Source organism: Perissodus microlepis, chromosome 17 (assembly GCF_051167445.1).
Source record: "Perissodus microlepis isolate ML-2025 ecotype Zambia chromosome 17, ASM5116744v1, whole genome shotgun sequence".
NCBI classification, from domain to species: domain Eukaryota; kingdom Metazoa; phylum Chordata; class Actinopteri; order Cichliformes; family Cichlidae; genus Perissodus; species Perissodus microlepis.
Window position 1 is genome coordinate 33,646,370 of NC_140477.1, and position 25,622 is coordinate 33,671,991.

Here is a 25,622-nt window from a genome sequence, read left to right on the forward strand (position 1 = left end):
AAAATGCTCAGAGATACAGTCCCGATCAAAAGTTTAAGACCACTTGAAAAATGGCAAAAAAACATATTTGGCATGGTTGGATCTTAACAAGGTTCTAAGTAGAGCTTCAACATGCAACAAGAAGAAATGGGAGTGAGACAAAACATTTTTTTGAGCATGCAATTTATTGAAAACAATGCTTAAACTGAAACAGACTGTTTTACAGCTGATCAAAAGTTCAGGACCACATGCCTTTAAAAGGCCAAATCTGTGCAAAATGTGGATTCATTGTCATTTTCTGTCCGGTAGTCACACTGTCATGGCGTTCTGATGGCAAAGGCAAAATGTTCCCTTTTTGAACGTGGTCGGGTTGCTGAACTGCATAAACAGGGTCTCTAGCAGCGCACAATCCACATTTTTGCACAGATTTGGCCTTTTAAAGGCATGTGGTCCTAAACTTTTGATTGGGACTGTATCTTATGACCTGAATTTTATGTCCTGAGAGAATCTGTATAAAATTACATGAGGCTGAACACTAAGGAAGGAGCAGTAGGTTAGAGTGGTTAAGGATAGAGATGGAATTCTACTAATGACTGAATAGAGTATGCTGAGAAGATGGAAGGAGTACTTTGGGGAGCTCATGAATGTAAAGAACATGACAGAGGAGGATAAATGGTGTATTAAGAAGTGCAGAAGATTAGTAAGGAGGAAGTGAGGACAGCTATGAAGAGGATGAAGATTAGAAAGGTGGATGGTTCAGGTGGCATACTTGTGGTGGTATAAAGATGTGTAGGAGAGAGGGCAGTGGGCTTTTTAACCAGACACAATCTTGGAGAGTGAGAGCATGACTGAGGAATGGAGAAGAAACGGCTGATGTGCAGAGCTATAGTACAGCGATCCCCAAAGTCTTTTGCGCCATGCACTGGTTTAATGCCCAACAATATTTTCACAGACTGGCCTCTAAGGTGTTGCAGATAAATACAACAAAATAAAACCGGTAACGGTACCAAAAAAAAAGATTTATGCATAACACATGGGAAAAGACCCAGGGAAACGGAGTTAACGATAAAAACAATAAAAAAAAAATAATGATAAAAAAAACGATAAAAACCCTGAGAACCATAAATTTCACACCCGAGCCTCAACTCTCGCAGCCCGATACCAAACGACTCACGGACCGGTACTGGTCCGTGGCCCGGGGGTTGGGGACCGCTGCCATAGTAGATACAGAGGGATAAAGTTAACGAGCCACACCATGAAGCTGTGGGAAAGAGTTGCTGAAGCTAGGTTAATGTTACAGGCCTTCGATGGGGTCTGTTTTTAAACTGTTTTTTTTAACAGAAAAGCAGAGACAGGAGACATCAGTTGCGTTCGGTCTGCAGGCTCTTCCTCGTCTGGTTTATTAACAGAATTTAACAACGTCCTTTTCTTTTCATTTAGACATACACATTTCTCTTTTAACAACACAAACATTCAATTAGGTCCATAGCTCAAACCCTTTTGGTTACCTTGCACTCTCGCAAGAATAAACTTACAAAATAATCATTGTATATGAGTGTCCTTTACAATAAATCTGTAACCAATTCTACTGCATTTCAGCATCAAAAACATTTCTGTGCAGCACCACTAACACTGCAATTAACCTGCTTAGGTCGCCGTTATACTTTCTTTATACTTTAACAGATTCAACAATATATTACATTTTTAACCAATAAACAAAAATATTCTACCATTGCTCACAAACAGTTTACAATCATCCACAAACAGTATACATCAGACTATTTACATTTCACACATAAGAACTGGGTAGGTCCTAATCAACTGTAACTTCCAATAATGTCAGGATAAAAGAAGCGTCTTAAGAGCTGCGTTTGTCACAAAATAAAACAGGTAATAAGACCAGCTGCCTATTTAGACTATGAGTAGAATGGCGGCTGCCATCACAAATGGCGGTATAGTTAGCTTTCTCCCAGTCAGTGAAAACGCACTCTCTCACAACATTCGTGGTCTTTAAACTAGACAGAAAAAGGTTTCTTGCCTTTATATGTACATTGCAGTGAGCAACTTGAACCACTAACCTGTTTTTTTTAACAGAAAAGCAGAGACAGGAGACATCAGTTGCGTTCGGTCTGCAGGCTCTTCCTCGTCTGAGGCAGAGACGCGTTGCAACGGCCTATCGCACTCACCACTATCTCCCCCTTGTGACAATGCCACGCAATTACATTGTCCATAACTCTAAATGAAAAGTGCAATACCACCATAAAATCAGGTCTTTTACATCAAAAACAATTCACAAAAAAATTACAATTGTGACCATACACTTGTGGGCGTCACATTAAGAAGAGAGGTGACAATCAATGAGCAGCAGTGTGGCTTCATGCTGAGAAAGAGAACTACAGATGTGATGTTTGGGTGTTGATGGAAAAGTATAGAGACTGTCAGAAGGAGCTGCACTGTGTCTTTGATGGTCTAGATAAAGCATATGAGAGGGTGCCAAGTGCGGAACTGTTGTACTGTATGAGGAAAGAGTAACAGAGTGAGAGTGCTGGTAGATGACCTGTATGAAGATGGTAAGACAGCTGTGAGGTATGTGGTAGGATTAACATATGTTTGAGCTTTGAGTGGGATTAATCAGGGATCGGCTTCTTGTTTGCACTAGTAATGGACAGGCTGATTAATGAGGTCAGGCAGGAGTCTCTGTGGGGTATCATTTTCACAGATGACATTAAGATCTGTAGTGAGAGTAGGAAGCAGGTGGAAGAGAGCCAGGAGAGGTGGAGGTATACAGTGGAGAGAAAAGGACAAGTCCCTGGAAACAGGACAGAATACGTTTGTGTGAAAGAGAGGGTGACGGGTGTAAGAGTGAAGCTGCACTCAGATGTTTTGAAGATAGATGAGTTAAACATCTGTTGGCAGCTATCCAAAGCAACATACAGCACATGAGAGAGGTGAATAGGTGATTTTGTTGATAGCAGGATTAGCAGCAAGTGTGAAAGCAAAGGTTTGCAGGACAGTAGTGAGAGTTACTATGATGTCTGGTTTGGAGACTGGTACAAAGGCAAGATGGGAGATGGGAGATGTTAAATCCTTCATTGGCAATGACCAGAATGGACACAATTAGAAATGAGTATATATGTTACGAATAAGTCATAGGAACAGCTCAGGTTGGGCAGCTGTAAATTTAAATTACACCAAGTCACTGTCAAAGAGCAATTAGGGGACAAATGCATTATTTCTCTCTTGCTTTCTTGCTTGCCCTCTATGTCGTTGAATCAATTGAAAAAGAAGTAGTTTAGTCAACTCTAAAATAAAAACTTAGGGTCAACTTTTAAGTCATATGATGCAGTTGGAAACTTGCAATTGGAGATTTACGATACTGTAACCTTTATTAAAGTTCCTCGTTTGTGTGATCGTGCAGCGGTGCTATTTCTGGAACAGTGGAAGCGACGTCAGATCAGTCTGAGCTTCAGCTGGGACTTGACAGGCATCGAGGAGGATGAGGTAAATGCTTTCTAAAGTGCAAACATAAACACATCAAACCTACAAAATTAGCAGAAAAATTTCTGAACATTCAGATTGGCAAAGGTTTTTTCTTTTTTCTTAACCAGTTTCACTCCTACAATCTGCGTGTGGCCACACTACCTCCTCCTGCAGTGACACTTAACATTGGCACTAAATGCATTATCATCTAATGCTAATCCCACACTAGCCTGGAATGTACATATGGCATACACATAGATGCCCACATGAGAGTTGGATAGAATGTCCAGAACTTAACTCCTTCTCACTCCTGTTTTCTTTCAGGAACACCCCAGGCCAAGATATGAGACCGTCCTCCTGCAGAAAAGACAGAAGAAGCAGAACAATAAGAAAAAGAAGAAGAAAAAGAATGAGGTAGGAAGGCAAAGAAAACAAAGCTATACTATTAAAGTGCTTACTATAGGAATGTGTTATGGTAACAAGTCATGTTTTTCAAATTCAGTGATCTGTATACATAATCAAATATGAAGGAAATATATTTCCTTTCACCCAGCTGGACTCGGGTGTCAGTAATATAAACGGAAAGGTATTGCACAGTAATGCTCATCCCTCATTAATTTACACGGGAAAATACTGTAGTGCATGTTGATGATGGTTACTAATGAGCCTAATGGTTTGGTTTTCAACATGTCCAAGATCATCTCATGACTGGGAGTGATCTAGATTCTCTGTGTAAACCAGGTCAATCACACTGAGTCCTGTTGGCCCACATACTTTTGCAGTGGTAACAGATGGCTGCCTGCTGCTGCCAGAGGGAAGCAGGGAACTGGTTCACATGACACAGGATCACCATTACACCATCCCAAAATTGATTAGGGAAGAAAAATAGAAAAACTTGAAAGATCTTCCTGGGAGCTGATCATATATAGTTGCAACTCAGGATTTAGTATCTTGCCCACAGATACTTTGGCATGCAGGCTGGAGCAGCCAGGAACCCACCCAACCTTCTGATTAGTAGATGAACCACTCTACCCCCTGACCCACAACCACAATGAAGAAATTGATAGAGCTGTTAGTGTGCCACTTAAAGATTCCTCACCATCAATGGGTTCAACTTCTTATACGTTGGCGAAAGACTTGCGAAAGTTAGCTGCAGGTCCTTCGGTGGCTTTCAGCCAATCAAATATGGGACACTCTTCAGAGCCAATACACTTTGTGTTTGACCAGGTGTTTCCTCAGATTTGATGTTGCCATTTTTTTCCTTCATTTTCCTCTGCAAATGTTACAGAGAGCAATTGTTGCGCTATTTTTATTTTTTGAAAGCGTAACCACACCTGAGAGATCTTTTGGTTAACTTGAGTGATTGTTAGTAATAGTCATGCTCTTTCTTACGCTTACCTAAAATTTGGCACCGAACGATTTAGTGTGAGTTGGTTTTCAGTAGATAATTCAGTCAGTACCCTAAAAAGTGCAGAGTTTGGTACCCAACCCTGACTTTATCAGAGTCTTTAGGTTCTTCATGTTTTTTGTTTTGTTTTGTTTGTTAAAAGTCTAAAAAAAAACCAAAAAACTTGTATTAGGTAATATAATGTGGAATACAGGAATGCTTGTTGCTGAAAGTGTGCCTCTGTACACCTACACAGATGGTCCATTAAAAAGGAGATGTGATTCATAATTAATAGAATTGTTGTAAATCGATGCGACTTAAATAAATATGTTATATTTTATATAAACAAATATGCTTTATGTGCAAAGAGAAAAACATTCTCCAAGTTTGAGTGATAGTGGGTGTGTCTGTCTGTCTGTGTATCTGTCTGTCTGTCTGTCTGTGTGTCTGTAACTTGTCCCCCCTGTCTTTCAGCCAGCAAAGCAGGAGGACGGGACAGTGACAGGGAAGGACAGATGGAGACAAAAACTACTGTCAGCCATGTCTGCAGGAATACCGGTAACCCCTCCTCTCCTTCCCCTGTCCTCTTCTACCACCTGTCCTTTTCTTTTCCCTCCTGCTCCCACCTTGCTTTCCCTATCCTTTCTTTCCCCTCCTGCAGGCTGCTGTCTGTTCTTCTCTTCCTGTCCCATCCTCAGGGTGCTACAGTTTCCACTTTACAGGTATTTCTTTGTATGTTTTCTAGCATACCCCTTATATATATATCAATCCAGGTATGTGATGACCACAGCAGGAGTTAAAATTGCCCATATAGTTGGGCTAGTTGATGAACCCAAAAGCAGAGCACAGATATGAACAGGAATGCAAGATTGTGTATTAAAAAACATGCTCATTGTTGGTGGGAGAGAGTTGGGTTTGAATGGAGGTCACGATGAGGTTGAAGCAATAGGCAGGGCCAGGGCACCGATGCAGCTAAGGACTGCTGTATGAGAAGTTCAGAGAACAGAGAGCTCAGAACTGAGAAAGATAAGAAGGGGCTTAGGCAGATGAATGCTGCAGACAGAGAAGAACAGGTGTTGGTAAATGCGAATACATGAGTGGGCAATAAACTAACAGAGACTGCATGATCTGGCAGTTGTGTATACACTGTTTTCACAGTCAAAGTGTTGGATCTAGGTATTTATTGCAGAGCAGGATGATGACAAGCAGCTGGCAGTCTGACTTCCCCTGCTCATCACACCCTGCAATCAAGCAGGCAGAAAACAGAAACACAGAAAGTAGGGAAGGAAAAGAGTGCGCTTGCCAGCTTGGTGGGAATGATGGCACAAGTGAAGGGCATGACACACAAAATTACCCTGCATTCCACTGCCCACGTCACCCTGTAGAACATGTGCTCTGGGAAAAATTCAGATAGTAGTGTATGATTTTTGCTTTTTTCTCAGAATGGAATGAAATCTGGCTCAACTTGGGTGCTGGTAGGTGACCCATGTGCTGCAAGGCCCGGTTCTATTCCACCCTGGATGAGTTCGTGCATGTCTTTCCTTTCTCAAACTGCCTTGTCATTAAACAGGCTAAACACACGCTTTACACACTTCTTAAGAATCAAAGAAGTATTAATCCAGGTCTGAAAATAGTTCTCAACCAAAGCACTGTAGTACTGTTTTCCCAGGTAGTTAAGCTAATTAATGTTAAGAAATCCTTCCAATGTAGTCTTTAAAAAAAGAAACATTCTTTATAACACAGCAAAGGTAAAATGATTTGTTGGATCTAAAGGATTTCTTTTCTACAAACCTTGTCGCTGGACAGTTAACAGGACCCCCTTACGAATGGGGTGAGCTGTTAATCCTTCTTTGCAACCTTTATCTCTGTGGGCTTTTTCGTCATCACAGGTGTACCACATGACATTAATGGACTCAACGGAGACATACTGTTTGTTACACCTTTGCTTGTATGACAAGTTAATTGTGGTTAGGTCTACTGTCAAAAACCAAACAAACAAACAGCTACAAGTACCTGGGGATCCCACAGGCAAATGGGAACCATGAAGAGGCCACTATGAAAGCTGCAAACACCAAGTACCTGCAGAGGTTCAGGCAAGTCCTGAGGAGTCAGCTGAATGGCAAAAACAAAATCTAGGCTATCAACACCTAGCTCTGATCAGGTACCCTGCTGGGATAATAAGCTGGCTGAAGGAGGAGATGGAAACCACTGACATCAAGACGCGGATGGAATTCTGTGAATGCAGAAATGACAAAGTGTGAGACTTAAAACACAAATTTATATGACAAAAAGATGCACAACACAAATAAGCCGACTTGGAGAAGTAGAGGGATGGAAAGAAACAGAGGGAGGGCGGGCTGAGTGGGAGTGATGCATGCTGGGCAGGAAGCCAGGGGTAAGATTAGTGACCGTCACTATGGCGACACACAACTCCCTCTCACACACTTGAACCATTGTTACCTGACTGTGCTGTAGGATCAAATCAAAAGATTATATGAACATATACGAGAGTAAAATGGGTCTTTGGTTTTTGAGTCTTCTACGTTGGTCCTGTTATTTTAAAGCAATATGCCTTCGGCATACTAAGTACTTATAAATGTTGGGTAAATCAAGTTGAGCATTCATTTTGGCTACTTTAAGTACAGGCTGCATGCTTACATTTGCAAACTGACAGTAAAAGTGCCGTAACTACATCAGTGGCTAATCTTCAGTGACGGACAAATCACTGTCACAATGTTTCAAATCAGTTTTTGAACTACAGGGCATGTTAGTGCTAATAATACAAGACAAACTAAAAAAGAGAAAGGGTCACATGTTTTAAAGCCCAGAATCCTAAAGGGAAGCCAGCACAAGCACTCGGTCTCAGACACTTACATTGCATTAGATGTGCCTGAAAATGGTGAAATGGTACTTTATGTATAACATCATTCTTAACATTTAAGCAAATGTAAGCATTTATTTGCTAAAACAGCCATGTAGTATACCAGAACAGTTCCCCACTGCTTAATATATTAAATACAGTGTTTTTCTGCATCTGCTTACATTTTCCAGAAATCAAGCCAGCATGGTTTTTAGTGATTCTGGTCCACAATACTCTGGAGCAACTCAAATATTCAAGCACAATGAAGTAGTGTTTTGCAGTTTATCCATAGTGAGTGCAGCAATACGTACTTTAAAAGGGCAACTGGAGTACGAACTGAAAGTGAAATTTAAAAAAGAAAAAAGAAGCAATTTAAGAGCCAGAGTTAGTCTGTCACAAATGCAAAGGCTTTGTTGGTCTTTCCTCAGTGGGCATTACAAGCTAAATATAAAGTCTGACCTACCTTTTTCTTTCTCTTGGTCAGGATGGCCATCACACTCTGAAGGTCTTTTTGTATACACTTTGTGTATGTAGAGGCTTCAGGGTGAGAGTGAGAGAGGGAGAGCAAGAGGCAGAAAGAAAAGCATTTATTATGTTTGAAATGAAGGCTCATGTCCAAAAGGCATGATTCTCAAAATTATGATAAATGTACAGATTAAAAACAAGTTGCTGATTTCGTTTCTGGTTCTTTTATACGCTGCTCACTGCATAGACGTTATAAGTGAGAGACTGCATAAATCTGAATAATGGACTTTAGCAGAAAAGCACATTGTGTTCCATGTAACACTTTCATTTCCATTAAAGTTTTTATATTTAATATGTGCATGTTCAGTTAAGACAAAAGGCCCTCCGTTTGAGAGGCTAACGACTTTGTTCCAACAGAATAATGAGAAAGAAAAATGTTAGCAAAATTGTGTATTTTAAATCAAATGTATTTCATCAGTTGTAATCAGGATAAAACCTGTTTGTCATTTCTCAACATCGCACTCTGAGTGCAAACAAACACACTTTCCAGCGTTCACAAGTTTAAAAGACTCAACGAGATCGTTTTCAAGAAGCTTGCCAAAACCATCCGGTAAGTTAACTAAATGTGTTGGTTTGTTGTCTGAACACAGTGTAGACATCTGCTGCTGGTTACCATGTAAAAACAAAGTAGAATGCACAAGTTGATTTACACACTTAGATCTAATCTGATCTAAACTGACAAGTATGCACATAGTGCCAACGTCACATTCAAGTGCTAACACGTTTTATTATTCTAGTAATAGTCTTTTAAAAAAGGTTAATATGAAGAATTTATACTTGGTAGCTGTAATAGTAGTGCATACATAGTACTATTTAATAACAGAAGTGGTCGTGGTAGTGTCTGTGAAAAGTAGAAACTACTGATGATAACTTGTTGCAGTTTAATGCAGCCTTATTTTACATTTCATTTAAATCTTGTTTTGCTCTTCTGTCTCTAGCAGATTGGAAATTTGTCACGAGTCCCAGTGTGATCAAATTTTCCTTCAGCACTTGAACCAGGCTAAGAGAGAGTCTGGAAAAGGGGGAGGAGAAGTGAGAAGATGGTATGGCTTTATTTTTATTGTTTTTGGTTTTTGCTGAAATATTGTTCCTTTTAAATATTTTTGGTGTTAATGGTTTCTTGGATTTGTGACATGAATTGTCCTTTTGTAGGTCATTATTTAACAAATTAGTAGCTGAACTTTTGAAACAGAGCAATGGAGAACCAGTCAGGTGGAGTCTAATCCAGAATGCCAGAGAGATATAAAACGTCACACAGTCTCTGTTTTAACTTTTAATCTTACTTATTACTTAGCAAATTCTCATTTTTAACTAAAACTTTATTAGAATTGGGTTTTTAAAATTACTTGGGTGTCTTTTTTTTGTTATAGGTCTTCAATCAGCAACGAACAACCTACAACCTGACCCCAAGTGAAAGGCTTCTGGGCTCACTGTCTCTCTGGGAATACTTGCCAAAAGCTGCAAAGTGAACAATGTTGTAGAACTGAAGTGACAATAAAAAACTTCACATTTAAGAGATTTGTTTGTAATCCAATAATTTACATGGCTAACACCTCATAATTAATTTGTCTCTTAAAGTTTGTAGTGGGCTTGAAAAACACATTATTAATTTTATAAAAACATAACTTGAATATAGCAAACACACCCCAGATCTGCAGTGCAAATGTTGGAGCAACCAAAGGACTACCTAATGATGTATGCAAGAAACATGCTTTAATGGTTAAGGCTGTCTAAATGTGCATTTACTATTTAGTGAAAAACCAAGAGGTCCTCAGATGACTAAAGGGTAGAACTCTTGAGTGGTTGAAGCAATTAGACCAGTATTAATGTAGTTCTAATAAATGTCAAAATGTGTCCTTGCATGCAGAAATGTGTACTTCATTTTAATTCTACAAGGTTCAAAATCCTTATTTTGAACCTTGCGTCCCCATATTTTAAACTGATGCTACTCCTAGAGGTGGTGTCTTACTCTAAATCTCAGATTAAATGTCTAACACTTCCCTTTCAGCCCACTGTATAAGCTTATTCGTGACGGTTCATATGTATATTTGCCTGTTTCTGTTTTTAAAAAGCTTGTATTGCAGGGTGTACAATGCCATCATATTCACTAGATGGTGCCATTGCACTGCCAGGCTGCATGATCCCTCTTCAGAGTATACAGGGTTTTGATCCACTCAGTTCTGTGTGTACAAACTGACTTCCTATCACTGTGTGAAGATGTTCATGTATGCATTATTTCCATATGCCTATAAGCACCACCTGGGGGTGGAAGATTTGAAACAGTTTGACAGCGGTTTTGTTCCACTGTAAACTGTAACTGTACAGGTTACATTCCATTATTAAAATTTCTGACATTCCGGGCGAGACTTTTGTTTGCACAGGGTTTAGTAGCTGGGCAAAACCAGATCCTTCTGTCATCTCCTAGCATTTTAAATTATGCATTGCAACTGTCTCCTGGCTGTAACCTGGTTTTCGAGGTTGTAGAAATCAATCTTCCTATCTGAATCTTGGCAAGAAAGCAGATACTTGTGTTTTCTTACACCTGAAATCGGTCCAAAGTAAAAGCCAGTTAATGTGGTTAATGCCTGGGAGAATGGATGAATCAGCTGGGAGTCATCTGGATGTTAGAGATTCTCTGGAATAAAACAATGTCCTCAAGCTAGTGTTTGAATTTAGGCTGCGTACAGTAAAACACATTTTTATGCTCCCTTATGTCTGTGCTGAGATGTGGTAATGTTCCCCATGGTCGTGTGAAATTCACTGGCTGCTTGTTTCGCTCTAAACTCAGTTTTTACAAACCATTTGAAAGGAGGAAACGGCTTTGTTTTTCTCTCTTTTTAAGACGTCTCTGTAGGCTCTCTGTTCTGGATAACAGATTTAAAAACAAACTTAAAGATCCACAGATTCCTGTATGACTGATTTGGAATTTTCCCTCTTTTGTCCTCCTCTGTTCTTTCTGTCAGTCTCCTATAGAGAAGCTGACCTGGAAAGATCGCCTTCCCGGATACTTGATAAATGTATCCTCTATCCTCTTCATGGTGAGTATTTAAAAATGTGTTTCAGGGCCAGTGTAGGATGAGAAAAATGTATATGCAGAGCTGGGAATAAAAGGGATTCCTTTTTCCTTTTTTTTTTTTTTTTTTTCTTAAGATCCATTTGACTTTATAAGGTTGGATTGACCTCATCAAGCAACAGCGGATAACAGAATACAATTAGATCCTTCTTTCCAGTTGGATTTAGCAGTAAAGAAATACTTTTAGCTCAAACTTACCAAAGCGCACATTTTTTCCTTCTAAAATTACCACTTTAAGCACGAGTTTCTCAACATTACTATCCCCCTCTCTGAGATATGTATGATTTTAAAATAAGGTTTGGTTACATCTGATCTAGCCTAGCCGTTTCATTTTCTCAGAATTGAAGTGTGAGAGCATAATAAGTCTAGCCATTGCTCTATAACAATTTGAGTAATAACTACTCTTCCTTTGCTTGTGTTTTTGCTCCCAGTTTGCGCTGACATTTTCTGCAGTTTTCGGCGTCATCATTTACCGCATCACAATCTCTGCGATCATGGCGATGAGCCCTGACCCGGAGATCAGGCACAATGTTCGGGTGACAGTCACTGCCACTGCGGTCATCATCAACCTCGTGGTTATCTTGATTCTGGATGAAATCTACGGCGCTGTGGCAGTGTGGTTAACTGAGCTAGGTACAGACACACACAGTTGTCATTTTACTCTATTCTAGTAAAGTAACTTTGGTTTCAAGTACCAGAGAGAATGGGGGGAAAACTGGATCCACTGGTGAACACTGCTAAAAACCTTGATTGGTTTTCTTTCCTGCCAAGAGTTAAGTAAAAAGATCATTAACATTTGAATATCTTTAATAATAAAGCTGTATTTGCACAAGATGTTAGCTTAGCTTAACAGTCACCATGCTGGTCACCATGCATGATATCAAGTCTCAAAGTCTGATTAACTTTAGAAATTTATTTTTTGAATTGCTATAAGTATAACATATAGTTTAAAAAAAAAAATATTGCAAGTGGGTCATAAAGTTACTCCCCAAACTGGTCGTTTCTGTGATTTATATATATTTATTTATTTATTTTATACAAGCTCTTCATACATCCTGTTAACTACAGTTTATTTACCAATATAAACAAAAAAAAAAGAAAAACAAACCAAAATTTGGAAATCACTATTTGGGAACATGTACTGGCATGACAGTTGCAACAGACTAATATTTCCTATGTTAAGGCTAGGCCAGTAGATTGCCCTGGTTTTGTTTCTAAGCTAAGGTAATCATATCCTGCTAGTTACTCCTTGAATCTAATCTAACCCTGATTTCTGGAAATCAGGGAGTTGTTTCAAATATCCAGAATGACACATTTACAAATGCTAGGAGTAAAATAATGCCTATGTCTCTTGATAAAACATGTAATCATCTTCTGTATCTGAGAAAGAGTCCTTCTGCCTCATGGTGGACAGCTTGATAAAACTTTGATGTTTTCATGCTCCAGCCATCCCATCAGTCATCCCAGGAGGGTTTTCCTACATTTATATTCATATTCAAAACCTCTGAAATAGAAAAAAATTAGATGGAGAAATGTGAGGGAAGAGTGTGAGTGTGTGTGTGTGTGTGTGTGTGTGTGTGTGTGTGTGTGTGTGTGTGTGTGTGTGTGTGCTCGTGAGTGTGTGAGAGAGAGAGATGATGTGCAATGTGAAAAGTTCCAGTATTTCAACCTACTTCCAGCACAGTGATCATGTTAAACTCTCTTCACTTGCAGAGTTGTCACTTTCTGCTGAACAGATGCCATTCTTGTGCAGTCATAACCGTCTAGAGTCACACTGTAGAAAAAATAATGTGGACACCTTAGAAATACAAGCCTAATAAAGCTGTGCATGTGTTTGCTTCATGTTTCTTTTACATGGGCCCCATTTCATTTCTATTAGCATGCCTCTTTTTCTGTAGCCCTCATGAAATACTGTGCTAACTCTTTCTCACTGTTTCACATCAACTATTTTTCAGAGATTCCTAAAACAGAAACCAACTTTGAAGAACGGCTCATCCTGAAAGCCTTCTTACTCAAGTTTATGAACGCATATGCTCCCATCTTTTACGTGGCTTTCTTCAAGGGACGGTAAGCCCTCTGTTTGTGTTCACCATTGTACCATGAACATCACATCTGAAATGTCAGCTATAAAATGACACCCACTTCTTTTCAGTGTCACTACTAGGACCTAATGTTTTTTTGTATGTTTTTGCAGGTTTGCTGGACGCCCGGGAAATTATGTGTATGTGTTTAATGATTTTCGGATGGAGGAGGTGTGTGATTTTATCTTTAAACATAAGTTTGTTTTTCATTTGGATTAGCAAAATTGGATTCAAAAGTTACAGTGTAATGTGTAAAAAAATTATATGTATCCCCCAGTGTGCTCCAGGAGGGTGCCTCATTGAGTTGTGTATTCAGCTCAGCATCATCATGTTGGGGAAGCAACTAATCCAGAACAACATCTTTGAGATTGGCATCCCGTAAGTCCATCGATTTGTATGAAGATAAAAATGAAAAGAAGCAGTCAGGCAATAAGATTGTCCCTTGTATGTGTATTGCTAGTGTTTGATCTCATTTGGACATTGACATAATGCTTTCCCCAGCCGCTTACTCTAACCCTGAAAATCAAAAATGAATACCTAACCCTTACCCTAAACCTATGCCAGTGCACTGAACCTATAATTAATGGCTACAGAAAAACCATTCTCTTTATACCTAACCGTAACCCAATTATAAACCTGACACTAAAACCACATTTTGAGCCTCAACAATGCCTTCAAACACATCGGGATGAGTGTTTTGTGACTGTTGGTCCCCACAAGTATAGTAGCGTGCCAATTTTCTATTCCCACAAAGATGTCTAAACGTGTGTATACACACACAGACACACACACACACACCTATACATTTGCTGACAATTTCTTGCAGCATCTGCTCTGCTCTTTCTTGTTCTAGTAACATTCCTTCCATGTCTGGACAGTGGTTTTGTGTAATAGCTTAGCATTAACGTGCAAACCTGAAAGCTCAAAGGTCATCTACGTTTATAACAGATGTCAACCTGACACCCTTTCTAGCTTCAGGCTACACGTTTATTGTTGCTTTACTCCCTCACTCATTAGGTGAGCTTCATCAAAAGCTCTGTTAGTCATCTTGATGGAGCTGCAAGTCGCAGCACATGCAATCATATCTGCATGCTATCCTTTCCACTGTTACACATTCATCTCCTTAAAAAAGTTTCACACCTGGTAGAATTGCTGTGTGCAGGTGTGTGGCTCATCACATGTGCCCTGTTGCTCCATGTGTGTTTATGCAAACAAAACATAAAAAATATTTAGGTTGTATTGTATATCCCTTCACCAAACTGCAAACACACATGCATATTTATAGTTGTATTACTCATGTAAGAGTGCATTCTTAGAGAAACACCCATGCTCTCACTTTCCTTCACTGTCTCTTCAGTTCTCTGTTGGCTGTTCCCTTTTTCGCTTACATAAAAACCCTAAAACATTCAGCCCCTGGCTGTCAGTTCACTGGGTTTTTAACAAACATCAGCATTTCAGCACCTCTGTAAATACTTATTTTGCTATTATGTTTCACAAGCAGTCTGCAAATCTTTTATTGTTCCAGCTAAGGTCTAGAGAGTTTTAACGACTCTGTGCTGTGCTAGAAACTCCAAATGCGATCGTTTTGTTGGAGTCATTGCACTCATTCAACTGCATCGGTGCCACCTATTTTAGTTTCCAGCTTTGATATCTTTTACTGAAAGTAAACAAGAAAGCAGGAATTGTGAATGGAAGGTATTCATGCCCTGCCTGTGACAACTTTAGAATGGATTTTTGCAGTAGGGATTAATCACAGCTATAACCCAGCAGTCAGTTGGAGCCTTACACATATACTGTATGTGGATTTCAGTACAGTTGCAGTAAAGGTAAAGTCTTTTATTATCTTTGCACTTTCATCTTCCTTCATTTTAACAGGAAATTGAAGAAATTGGTCCGTACATTAAAGGAAAAAGAAACGACACCAAAGGCGAGGGAGGAAGAGAAGCCACCTCAGCAGTGGAACCTGGACTATGCCCTGGCTCCCTTTGAAGGCCTCACTCCAGAATACATGGAGATGAGTGAGTATGCATACACACAGAGAAAAATGGCCTCACAGTCTGTAGCCTGAAAACTTATATAAGACACATAAGACGTTTACATTATGCTGCTTTCCAACAGATGTCACTGCAAAACTGTGCAGTGCTGTGAGTTGATGAACTCTGTATACTACAGTGGAATGCAGGGACATTTACAGGAAGGCAAGCAGAGACGAAAGACAGAAAATATTAAAAACAGGAGGCATTAGTTTTTAAAATAAGAACAATAGTATTTATAATATTTATTTATAATAATGGCAAGGATTCCAATAAACCACTGTAAGCTGGAGCTGCCCAACTTATCATTGCCTGACACCACTCCATTCTTTTTACGCCGTTTTAAATGTATAGGCTTGCCATCAGTGTTGAGTGTTTAAAATCACCTTGGATAAGCAACAACTTCTCAGTTCTTTGTATGGCATCTTAGACAGGTAAGATGCCATACTCCTCAGATACAGTATCGAGGATACTTGAGGGCGCATGAGAGTTTGGCCAACAAGTTTATGTGTTTTCTGGACTTGCACATTGCATTCGACCTTGTCCCTGGGGTGTCCTGTGGGAGGTGCTTCGGGAAGCGTGATACAGCTGTTGCAGGAGTTTAGTCCGCTGGCAATAAGTCGGACTCGTTTCCAGTGGGTGATGGGCTCTGCCAGAGCTGCCCTTTGTCACCGATTCTGTTCATAATTTTTAGGCTGATCCAAGTGGCAGAAGGCTTCCACTTAGATCAGCGGTCCCCAACCCCCGGGCCTCGGACCGGTACCGGTCCGTGAGTCGTTTGGTACCGGGCCGCGAGAGTTGAGGCTCAGGTGTGAAATGTATGGTTTTGAGGGTTTTTATCGGTTTTCAGCGTTATTTTGTTATCGTTTTTATCGTTAACTCGGTTTTCCTGGGTCTTTTCACGTGTGTTATGAATAAATCTTCTTTTTTTCGGTACCGGTACTAGTTTTATTTTGTTGTATTTATCCGCAACACCTTAAAGGCCGGACCGTGAAAATATTGTCGAGCATAAACCGGTCCGTGGCGCAAAAAAGGTTGGGGACCGCTGACTTAGATGGTCTCAGAATCTCATCCCTGTCTTTTTGCAGATGATGTAGTTCTGCTGGCTTCATCAGGTGATGGCCTCCAGCTCGCACTGGGTGACATGTTAGATATCAGTGAGGTTGCTGACTGGCAGCTTTGAACTCAGTGAAACCTTGTAAATGTTGTTTTTCACAATACGGCTGAATGCTATGCTTTACTACAAACCCTGAGAGAACAGACTTCTTGTTTTATTGGATTTTAAATCATTTTGACCATGTTTTTAACTCTGTGATACTGACAGGTTTTTGGTACCTGGTGGCGCTGTGATTAGCACTGTTGCCTCACAGCAAGAACTCTAGGGCCTTTCTGTGTGGGGTTTTCTTGTTCAATCCGTGTCAGCGTGGCTTCTTTTCGGGTACTCCGGCTTCCTCCTGCAGCCCAAAGACATGCAGTTATTAGGGATAGGTTAACTGGTGATTCTAAATTGTTCATAGGCGTGAATGTGAGTGAATGGTTGTGTGTCTCTCTGTGTTAGCCCTGCAACAGGCTAGCATACTGTTACGAAATCAGTTTGACCCCGGTTCTTTTTATTCCTCGGGCATCCAGAGACGGCACCGGAACTCAGTAGTCATTTTCACAAAACCTTTATTCATCTTTATTCATCTTCATTTAAGCATGCATCTTCTAGAAGGGAAGACGTGCAAGGCCGGTGTCCCTCTGCAGATCTTCCACTCCTTTGTTTGTTACAGTCAGCTTTATAGAAGCGACCCCATCATAAAACCCCCATGGTGTACTGCAAACTCTGTGTCTGTGTGTGTATGCACGAGCACGTGAGTGCCTGTGTGTGCGCGTACTCGTATGTCTATGTGAGTGCACGTGAGTGAGTGTGCATGTAGGTGTGGGTACGTCATAACAGTCAAAGCACTGTGCGTGTGTCTCTGTGTTCGTGACTTCCTGCCGGTCATAAAAGTAATCTCCTCACCTATGCTACACCAAATTCCTCTACACAACAGAGAAAACAGAGTTAACATATTACAAACACTGAGACCCCCACCCAGGTCTCCCCTGGGGAATTTCCACTCAACATTAACTTCTCTTTGTCTTACTTTCACAGTTCAAAGTGGGTGGGCCTCCTAGAAATCTACTCCTAAATTCATGACACACTCAGGCCTTTATTGCATCCAGGGCAGTGTCAGTGTCTCTACAATAATTCTACATCCTACCTAACACATTTCTAAACTCTCAAATAAGCTACGCATATCTTCAATACCGAGCCTGCTATAGGGCGAGTTGGATGAGAGGAAGAAGATGGATGGATAGAGGAGCATTTGGACCCAGAAATTGTTACTTACTTCAAACTTAAGAAGCAGATTTCAAATTTTTTTGAAGCTCATTAGAAACAAAACAAAGCATCTTGTACCTCTCATCAAAAGGCACAGCTAAAACACAACAGCCAATACAGTGAGGATAACCTATGACAGGGGAGAGTAAATTCCATGCATCCATGCCTGTTTTGCAAACAATGAAGCTAGTGATATTTTGACTGAATTTAATTTAAGCCCCAACATTTTTCTTTGATTGGTTGATTACATTTTTTTGAGTCAATCTAATTCAGAGTGAGCTTGTGAAACTGCCTCTTTCAAAAGGTTTTACTGAATAGATAAATGAACATACATCTGAACCCTAATTTTGTACAGAGAATAAAAGAAAACAAGAAACTGAGATACAATCAACAAACAAATGAAAGACGTGCACTGTTTGAAGGAGACATGCAGCGCTGGCCTCCATGCTGCACGGCTTGAGGTGTCTGATTATTTCCCCACTGCTGATAGAAGTCTAAGCGCTGCAGCAGTTTCACAAACATGCATCAACAAGCTTGACCTGTAAAAAAAATTTCGTGTTGATCTTCGTGAACCCATAAAATGGGCCGTGTTTTCCTTGGATATCAGTGCCATATAGAACTTGTGTAACAGTGTTTTCAAAGTGAAGTTTTCTTGGCAGAATTTGATGTTTGTGGGAACCTTACACTTGGTTTCTATTAAGAACATCAAAATGATGATAGTTTTATATTGCTGTAAAGTAATCCAGGTCAAACTGGATGAAAATCTGGTGATTTTTATGTTTCTGCTGTGCTTTAGTTATTTCATGTGACATGAATAGAGTGAGGACAGGCGGAACAAGAAGACTGGGCTGTAGCTGTAGGGCACACAGAGGAATGTCAGAAATGTCTGACACACGCACTGTAGCGAGTGTGTGTGAATGGATAGTCTGGATTTGTGTTAACTCATTTTTTTAATTTAATGTATGCGCGTCTTTCTTTGTGTGACTGGGTCGAACTCGTTAACCTCGGCTCAGGTAGATGTTGGGTTATTCTAAGCTTGCCCTTTAGCGCTCGCTGTGCCTCGGCCGTATTTTCTTCCTTTCCACTCATTGTCTCAGTGTAGTGTCTTGAGGTGAAGCCGTCAGTCTTCCGCTCGCTGGAAATCCCCGTTCCCACACTGCTAAAGTTCCAATGCTCTGACAGAAGTCCTGCATTGGCCGCAGTCAGGAATACTGCCTTGTGTTTCTCAGGTTTCCTTTCAGCATTCTTCACAAGCGGGTGAACTGATCATGAGACGACTTGTTAGACAATTTATTGCTCCAAACCCAGCCCCATTTTGCTTTGTCAAACCAATCAGACTGTAAGCCCACCTTGAGGTTATTGATGCTAATATCATATGAAAGCTTTTACAATACTAAGTGGAGAAAAATTTGTATCACAGCACAAGATTTCAGTTGATGTCACAGCAAACAAACAACAATGCCAGTCCAGTTCTACCCAGTGTCCAAATAAACTGCCTAACTGCCTTTATGGTCCTCAGCCAAAAATCCAGACTTTATACTACTTTCTAGATTACTGCTTCCACTCTGTGTGGTTAAAAAGAATGTATTCATCCATCTAAACCTATTGTTTTTAACTAACATCTATGGTTATACAAAACCTACACGGATATATTGATTATGATGTTTGACAAATTCAGTTTAAATCCACCTGATTAAATATCTCAGTCACACAGCACACAGTGTAGATGCACACCCCCATTAAACACTGCTTAATCATAAAAATGTCTCAGCTTGGCTGCTGCAGCAGAGGGTTTAACCATAAAAGGCATCTTCTGAACCACCAAAAAGCCCAGACAGACAGTGTGACTCTTGACCAGACAAATGACTGTTCACAAATGTCAATCCGAGGGTGTATTAGTGGCTACTGAAAAAATGTGCTTCCTGTGTTGTGGGTTTGATTTCCTTCTCATATTGCGTGAGATGTGGAAGAGCAGAAGAAATACAATTGGAACCCAAAGTATTTGAGCAGTGGCGCTTCTTTGGTAGCTTGCCTATAGTGGATTTTAAACAATCAATATGTGATTGAAGTACAGACTTTTTCAGCTTTAATTCCTGGTCACATCCCCACAGGGCTTGTTTCTAATACTTAGATGCAATTTTTTTGAAGGCAGTTACCGCCTGAAGTCTATAAGCCATCAGCATCACCAAATGTAATAGTTTAAATTTGAGATGCTCTTTCAGTTGCTGCTTGTTTGTGGGTCTCTCCGCCTTCAGTTTTACCTTCAGTCACCGAAGATTGCTGTCTTGGGTTGAGATCAGGTGACTGACTTGACCACTGAAGAATATCCCGTGTCTTTGCCTTGACAAACTCCTGGGTTTCTTTTGCAGTATGCTTTGGATCATTATCCATGTGCACTGGGAAGCACTATCTGATCTGTTTTGCAGCATTTTTGTGAATCTAAGCAGAGAGTACAACTCTGTGCTCTTCATAATTTATCCTGTTACTTCTATCACCAGTCACATCGTTATTTAACACTATTGATGTGGTTCCAGTGGTTGCCATACGTGCCCATCCCATAACACTGCCTCCTCCATGTTTGACAGATGACGTTATGCACTTCAGAGCCGATTCTCTGCTTCTTTGTGCTTTTCTCTTAACATCATTTTGGTACAAGTTAACAGACAGATGAAAGCAAGATTTTCATCCCCAGACCTGTGCGGGCTCTTTTAGATGTTTTTTGGTCTAATCTGGGCTTATTCTTTGTAAATGTGACCAGTGGTTTGCGCCACTGGTCACATTCTTCTGTATTTTCATTCATACTGGCAATTGTAGACTTTGCCATTGTCACCTCTTTGAAAATGTTGGTTTGTTGATGTTGTGAAGTGTTTTTTCCTAATCAAGGAAATAATTCTGTCATTTTGCACTGCAGTCATCTTCTGTGGCCTGCTGAGCTGCCCCAGTGCATTCATTCTTTTTATGAAGCTACCAGATTGTGGAAACTGGATCGAAAGATAAAAACTGCTTGTCTGTCATTTGTGCGATTTCTTTTAAGCCTATGAAAATGGGAGACTGTGTATAAAAGCTGACGTAAACAGTTAGTCTAATGCTTTTGTTGAACCCTTTGAATTAAAGCTGAAAGTCTGCACTTGAATTACATCCTGATCATTTGATTTAAAACTCTGTGGTGGTGTACAGAGACAAAACTGCCAAAAACAAGCATCATCGTCCAAAAACCTGTCGACATAACTGCAGCTTCACAAGGGTTAACTTGAAAACAGTTTTGAGGCAGATCCAGAGATTTTCTGAAGTTAAACAACTTCTCTCCAAAGCAAAATGTGCCAAACACTGGGGCTTATGTTAGCATGTGACATAAACTTGAACGTTGTAAACATCTGATTTGTTTTACTTTTCAATGGTTCAATGTTCTTTGTGCCCTTGAGACATCATAAATTAAGTAATGTAAATTCAAGAAATGAAACTTTCATGAGTCCCGTTTTTGTTTTGCATGAGGCTTTGGGAGCAGATGTATTGTTCATCTTTATACTTAGATCATCACCATCATCTACATGTAGAATGGTCATCAATATCATCAGCAAAATTACAGTAGGAAGTATGGGATATAGAACTTATTTATCTGAATACATGTAGACAAATTACCAAAAAACTTTTTAATGTCCTATATTATACATCCGATGTAATAACTGTTTCTCTTTCTGCAGTCATCCAGTTTGGTTTCGTCTCTCTGTTCGTGGCTTCTTTCCCGCTGGCTCCTCTCTTTGCCCTGCTGAACAATATCATTGAGATCAGATTGGATGCCAAGAAGTTTGTTACAGAGCTGCGTAGGCCAGTTGCTGCACGAGCTAAAGACATTGGTAAGCTAATCTGACACTCAGTTTATGAATCGCCATTCTAAGCATCAACAAGATGCTAAAACTCATCTTAAACCAGTCTGATTTGATTCTTTGAGTTAGCAGTGGCTTCAGGCAGTTTGGCTAATCTCACTAATACAGACTGAAACCTCTCAGCTTGATTTCCAAGCATTTTTCACTGTACCCAGATACTTTTAAAGAGGTAAAGAGTCACACTGTAAGGCAACTGATTCAATAACATTTTTCTAGGTAACTGATATCACCAGAATGATGGTTTGCCAGCCAAATAATTCAATTTGGATTTTTAAAATAAGTAAATTCATGATCATCAGATGGATTATTTTGTCTATGTGTAGCTAAGCTCTGGTCTATATGCAGATCACTTAAAAATTAGCAAACATTTGCATCACACTCAGTTATAAATATATCCTTTAAATACTTTATAGGTAAAGTTTAACTGACTGTCTCAGTCCCTATACAGTTTTATTACTGTACTTAATACAGACTTTCCTGTTTTTCCTGTTTATTCCCTTCAACTTGTCCTTCTGTCTCTTTTGCTTCTCACCTTACAGGCATTTGGTACAATGTACTAAGTGGAATGGGCAAGTTCTCAGTCATTATAAATGTAAGTATAAACACAATGTTCCACTCTTCCAGGTTTCTAAATTAGTAAATGAGGCAGATGCATTCAAAATAAAAACCTGAAGATAATTATTCTACAAATATTGTAGTAATATATGTGTTGTAATTACTTCACAAAACACCCGAACATTTAAACATTTATCACTGTTGGTGTAATTGGTAGTCAATTTAAAGTCCTCTACAGCTCAGTTTAACTTGGGGAAAATGGTTGTATAGTATATATGTTGCATATACTGCATGGATCTTTCACTTCTTCATGTCTTTATAAGATTAAATGTTACCTGTTTTTAGAGACCGGAGACAGGAATGCACTAACAAAGTTGGCATAATGGTGCATTTCCAGACTTCTCTAACACAGATCTCTGTGCTGCTATAAGATAGGTGAAATTCAAAGTGCCTTAGAAATTATCAAATGAAAGAACAGAGAACAAGTGTAAAGTGCAAACGGGTCCAAACAGATCTCCTTTGAGCAGCACCTGGTGAGGAAATCCTCCTTTTAAAAGGAAGAAACCTTCAACAGAACTAGTCTCTGGAAGGGCAGCCATATTTCTTGACTGATTAGTTAATAAGTAGTTAAATAATTGTTTATTATAGTTTTTTAATAAAAAAGATATTTGCAATTTTGGGGCAAATTTTACATGCAGGCATGGATAATGTGTGAAATACTCATTTGGATCTGCTGATTAGACCTTTAGACCAATGTCATGAGATCCCAGAGTTGTATCTGAAATACATAAATATGCAATGTTTGTGGAGGGGAGGGGGAAGGGGGGTCAGGAAGGTTCTGCTTTGCATTTGTCTCTGGCCAGTGAGCTAAAGCCCATCTAGTTTACTTTTAATACTAAACAGATTTGTGGCGGATCCAAAAGCAAGCAGCAGGAGTTTTTAATGTAATCTAGATCTGAGGGATTGGACACACACTGTGGACCGTGGCTGCTGGGGCTCTGTGGGTCTTCTCAGCCTGGCTGGGGGGCTTCTTTGCCTCCCTCCTGCTGTGTGCCCAGCCTGGAGGCTGCAGTCCGTGACCGGCTCCCGGTGCAGACGGCTCCCTGTGATAGTGTTTCCTCACCTGGCTCATGTCTGTCCAGCCCAATTTTACTTTTTAAGTGTGTGTGTGTGTGTGTGTGTGGGGGGGGGGTGGTATGTATCCATGATTGTTTATGTTAATGAGAGTGTGGGGAGTGAGTTGGAGGGCGGGATGGGGTAGGCTGCTTTTAACCATGTAAAGCACTTCGTGCTACATTGCTGTATGAAAAGTGCTTTATAAATAAAGATTGATTGATTGATTGATTGACCAGGAGCTTCACAACAATAGCAGATGTGTATCTATCAGTTCTACTGACTTTAATGTTCCTTAAACTCAAATGTATATTAAACACATGCACTGTTTACCAGATTTTTGCTCTTTGTAACCCCTGTCCCTCCTCTCACTGAAAAGAACAAGCATCAGTCTGAGGTTTTCTGTCCTTTACAGCTACAGATAGTTTGGCTTTGAGTAATAGCTGATCATGTTCTGATTTGATTCTGGTCTTACAGTAGCTTAATAAGCTGCATTCTTCACTGTGAGAATGTTTCCTTAAAAATCAAATTGTTTGCATATATAAAAAGTGAAGGAAGAAATGTGAACAGCATAAAACATGATTCAGTTTTTATACTTTTCTATATCACTGGTCCTGACAGACAGACTGTTTCACTCTTTCTGTTTTGGTCTCTTTGTCTTTCTGTCTACAGGCCTTTGTGATCTCCTTTACGTCCGACTTCATCCCCAGGCTCGTTTACGAGTACATGTACAGTCCGACGGGCACCATGCACGGCTTCATTGACCACACGCTGTCCTACTTCAACGTGTCCGATTTAAAACCTGGCACAGCACCACAGAACTCTGAGCTTGGAAACATAACTTTATGCCGGTAAAACACACACCCATGCTCACGAAGTATATTTGTAGCAATTACGTTTTGCTCACATTTCTTTGGGACGAGCACTTCTGTATTCAGCAAATAGCCAGTCAACATGGGAATACCTATTCAACTTGTTTATTCACTTGTCATACATGGACAAACGCTGTGCATTTGGCCTTGTTGCTTTTGTTCCCTCAACTGCCAGTGAAGTATTTGGTGAGCATTCAAGAAAACATTCAGGCCAATTAATCTATTTTTACATCTGAGGAATTTAATTCAATTCAATTCAATTTTATTTATATAGCGCCAAATCACAACAAAAGTCGCCTCAAGGCGCTTCATCGATACAGAGAAAAACCCAACAATCATATGACCCCCTATGAGCAAGCACTTTGGCGACAGTGGGAAGGAAAAACTCCCTTTTAACAGGAAGAAACCTCCGGCAGAACCAGGCTCAGGGAGGGGCGGCCATCTGCTGCGACCGGTTGGGGTGAGAGAAGGAAGACAGGATAAAAGACATGCTGTGGAAGAGAGACAGAGGTCAATAACAGATATGATTCAATGCAGAGAGGTCTATTAATACATAGTGAGTGAGAAAGGTGACTGGAAAGGAAAAACTCAATGCATCATGGGAATCCCCCGGCAGCCTACGTCTATTGCAGCATAACTAAGGGAGGATTCAGGGTCACCTGGTCCAGCCCTAACTATATGCTTTAGCAAAAAGGAAAGTTTGAAGCCTAATCTTAAAAGTAGAGATAGTTTCTGTCTCCCGAATCCAAACTGGAAGCTGGTTCCACAGAAGAGGGGCCTGAAAACTGAAGGCTCTGCCTCCCATTCTACTTTTAAATACTCTAGGAACAACAAGTAGGCCTGCAGAGCGAGAGCGAAGTGCTCTAATAGGGTGATATGGTACTACAAGGTCATTAAGATAAGATGGGGCCTGATTATTTAAGACCTTGTATGTGAGGAGCAGGATTTTGAATTCAATTCTGGACTTAACAGGAAGCCAATGAAGGGAAGCCAAAACAGGAGAAATCTGCTCTCTCTTTCTAGTCCCTGTCAGGACTCTTGCTGCAGCATTTTGGATTAGCTGAAGGCTTTTCAGTGAGTTTTTTGGACATCCTGATAATAACGAATTACAGTAGTCCAGCCTGAAAGTAATAAATGCATGAACTAGTTTTTCAGCGTCACTCTGAGACAGGATATTTCTAATTTTAGAGATGTTGCGCAAATGGAAGAAAGCAGTCTTACATATTTGTTTAATATGTGCGTTGAAGGACATGTCCTGGTCAAAAATGACTCCAAGGTTCCTCACAGCGTTACTGGAGGCCAAGGTAATGCCATCCAGAGTATGAATCTGGTTAGATACCATATTTCTAAGATTTTCAGGGCCGAGTACAATAACCTCAGTTTTATCTGAATTTTAATATATTTTTAATATATTG

At 40.0% G+C, this 25,622-nt stretch overlaps 1 protein-coding gene across 6 annotated transcripts in view; it reads left to right on the forward strand.

Moving 5' to 3' along the window:
• The window catches only part of ano2b (anoctamin 2b), a 75,859-nt gene that overhangs the window by 33,046 nt on the left and 17,191 nt on the right, over positions 1 to 25,622 (forward strand). For 3 of the 6 annotated variants that reach the window (XM_084909237.1, XM_084909233.1, XM_084909235.1), the window contains 12 exons: positions 3,398 to 3,480; positions 3,784 to 3,873; positions 5,321 to 5,404; positions 11,195 to 11,269; positions 11,736 to 11,937; positions 13,260 to 13,371; positions 13,499 to 13,556; positions 13,663 to 13,763; positions 15,261 to 15,403; positions 21,485 to 21,637; positions 22,207 to 22,259; positions 24,008 to 24,186. In XM_084909237.1, coding sequence (XP_084765363.1) covers positions 3,398 to 3,480; positions 3,784 to 3,873; positions 5,321 to 5,404; positions 11,195 to 11,269; positions 11,736 to 11,937; positions 13,260 to 13,371; positions 13,499 to 13,556; positions 13,663 to 13,763; positions 15,261 to 15,403; positions 21,485 to 21,637; positions 22,207 to 22,259; positions 24,008 to 24,186 — 1,333 coding nt within the window. The remainder of the gene's footprint in view (positions 1 to 3,397; positions 3,481 to 3,783; positions 3,874 to 5,320; positions 5,405 to 11,194; positions 11,270 to 11,735; positions 11,938 to 13,259; positions 13,372 to 13,498; positions 13,557 to 13,662; positions 13,764 to 15,260; positions 15,404 to 21,484; positions 21,638 to 22,206; positions 22,260 to 24,007; positions 24,187 to 25,622) is intronic. The other 3 variants (XM_084909238.1, XM_084909234.1, XM_084909236.1) reach the window with 1 other exon arrangement.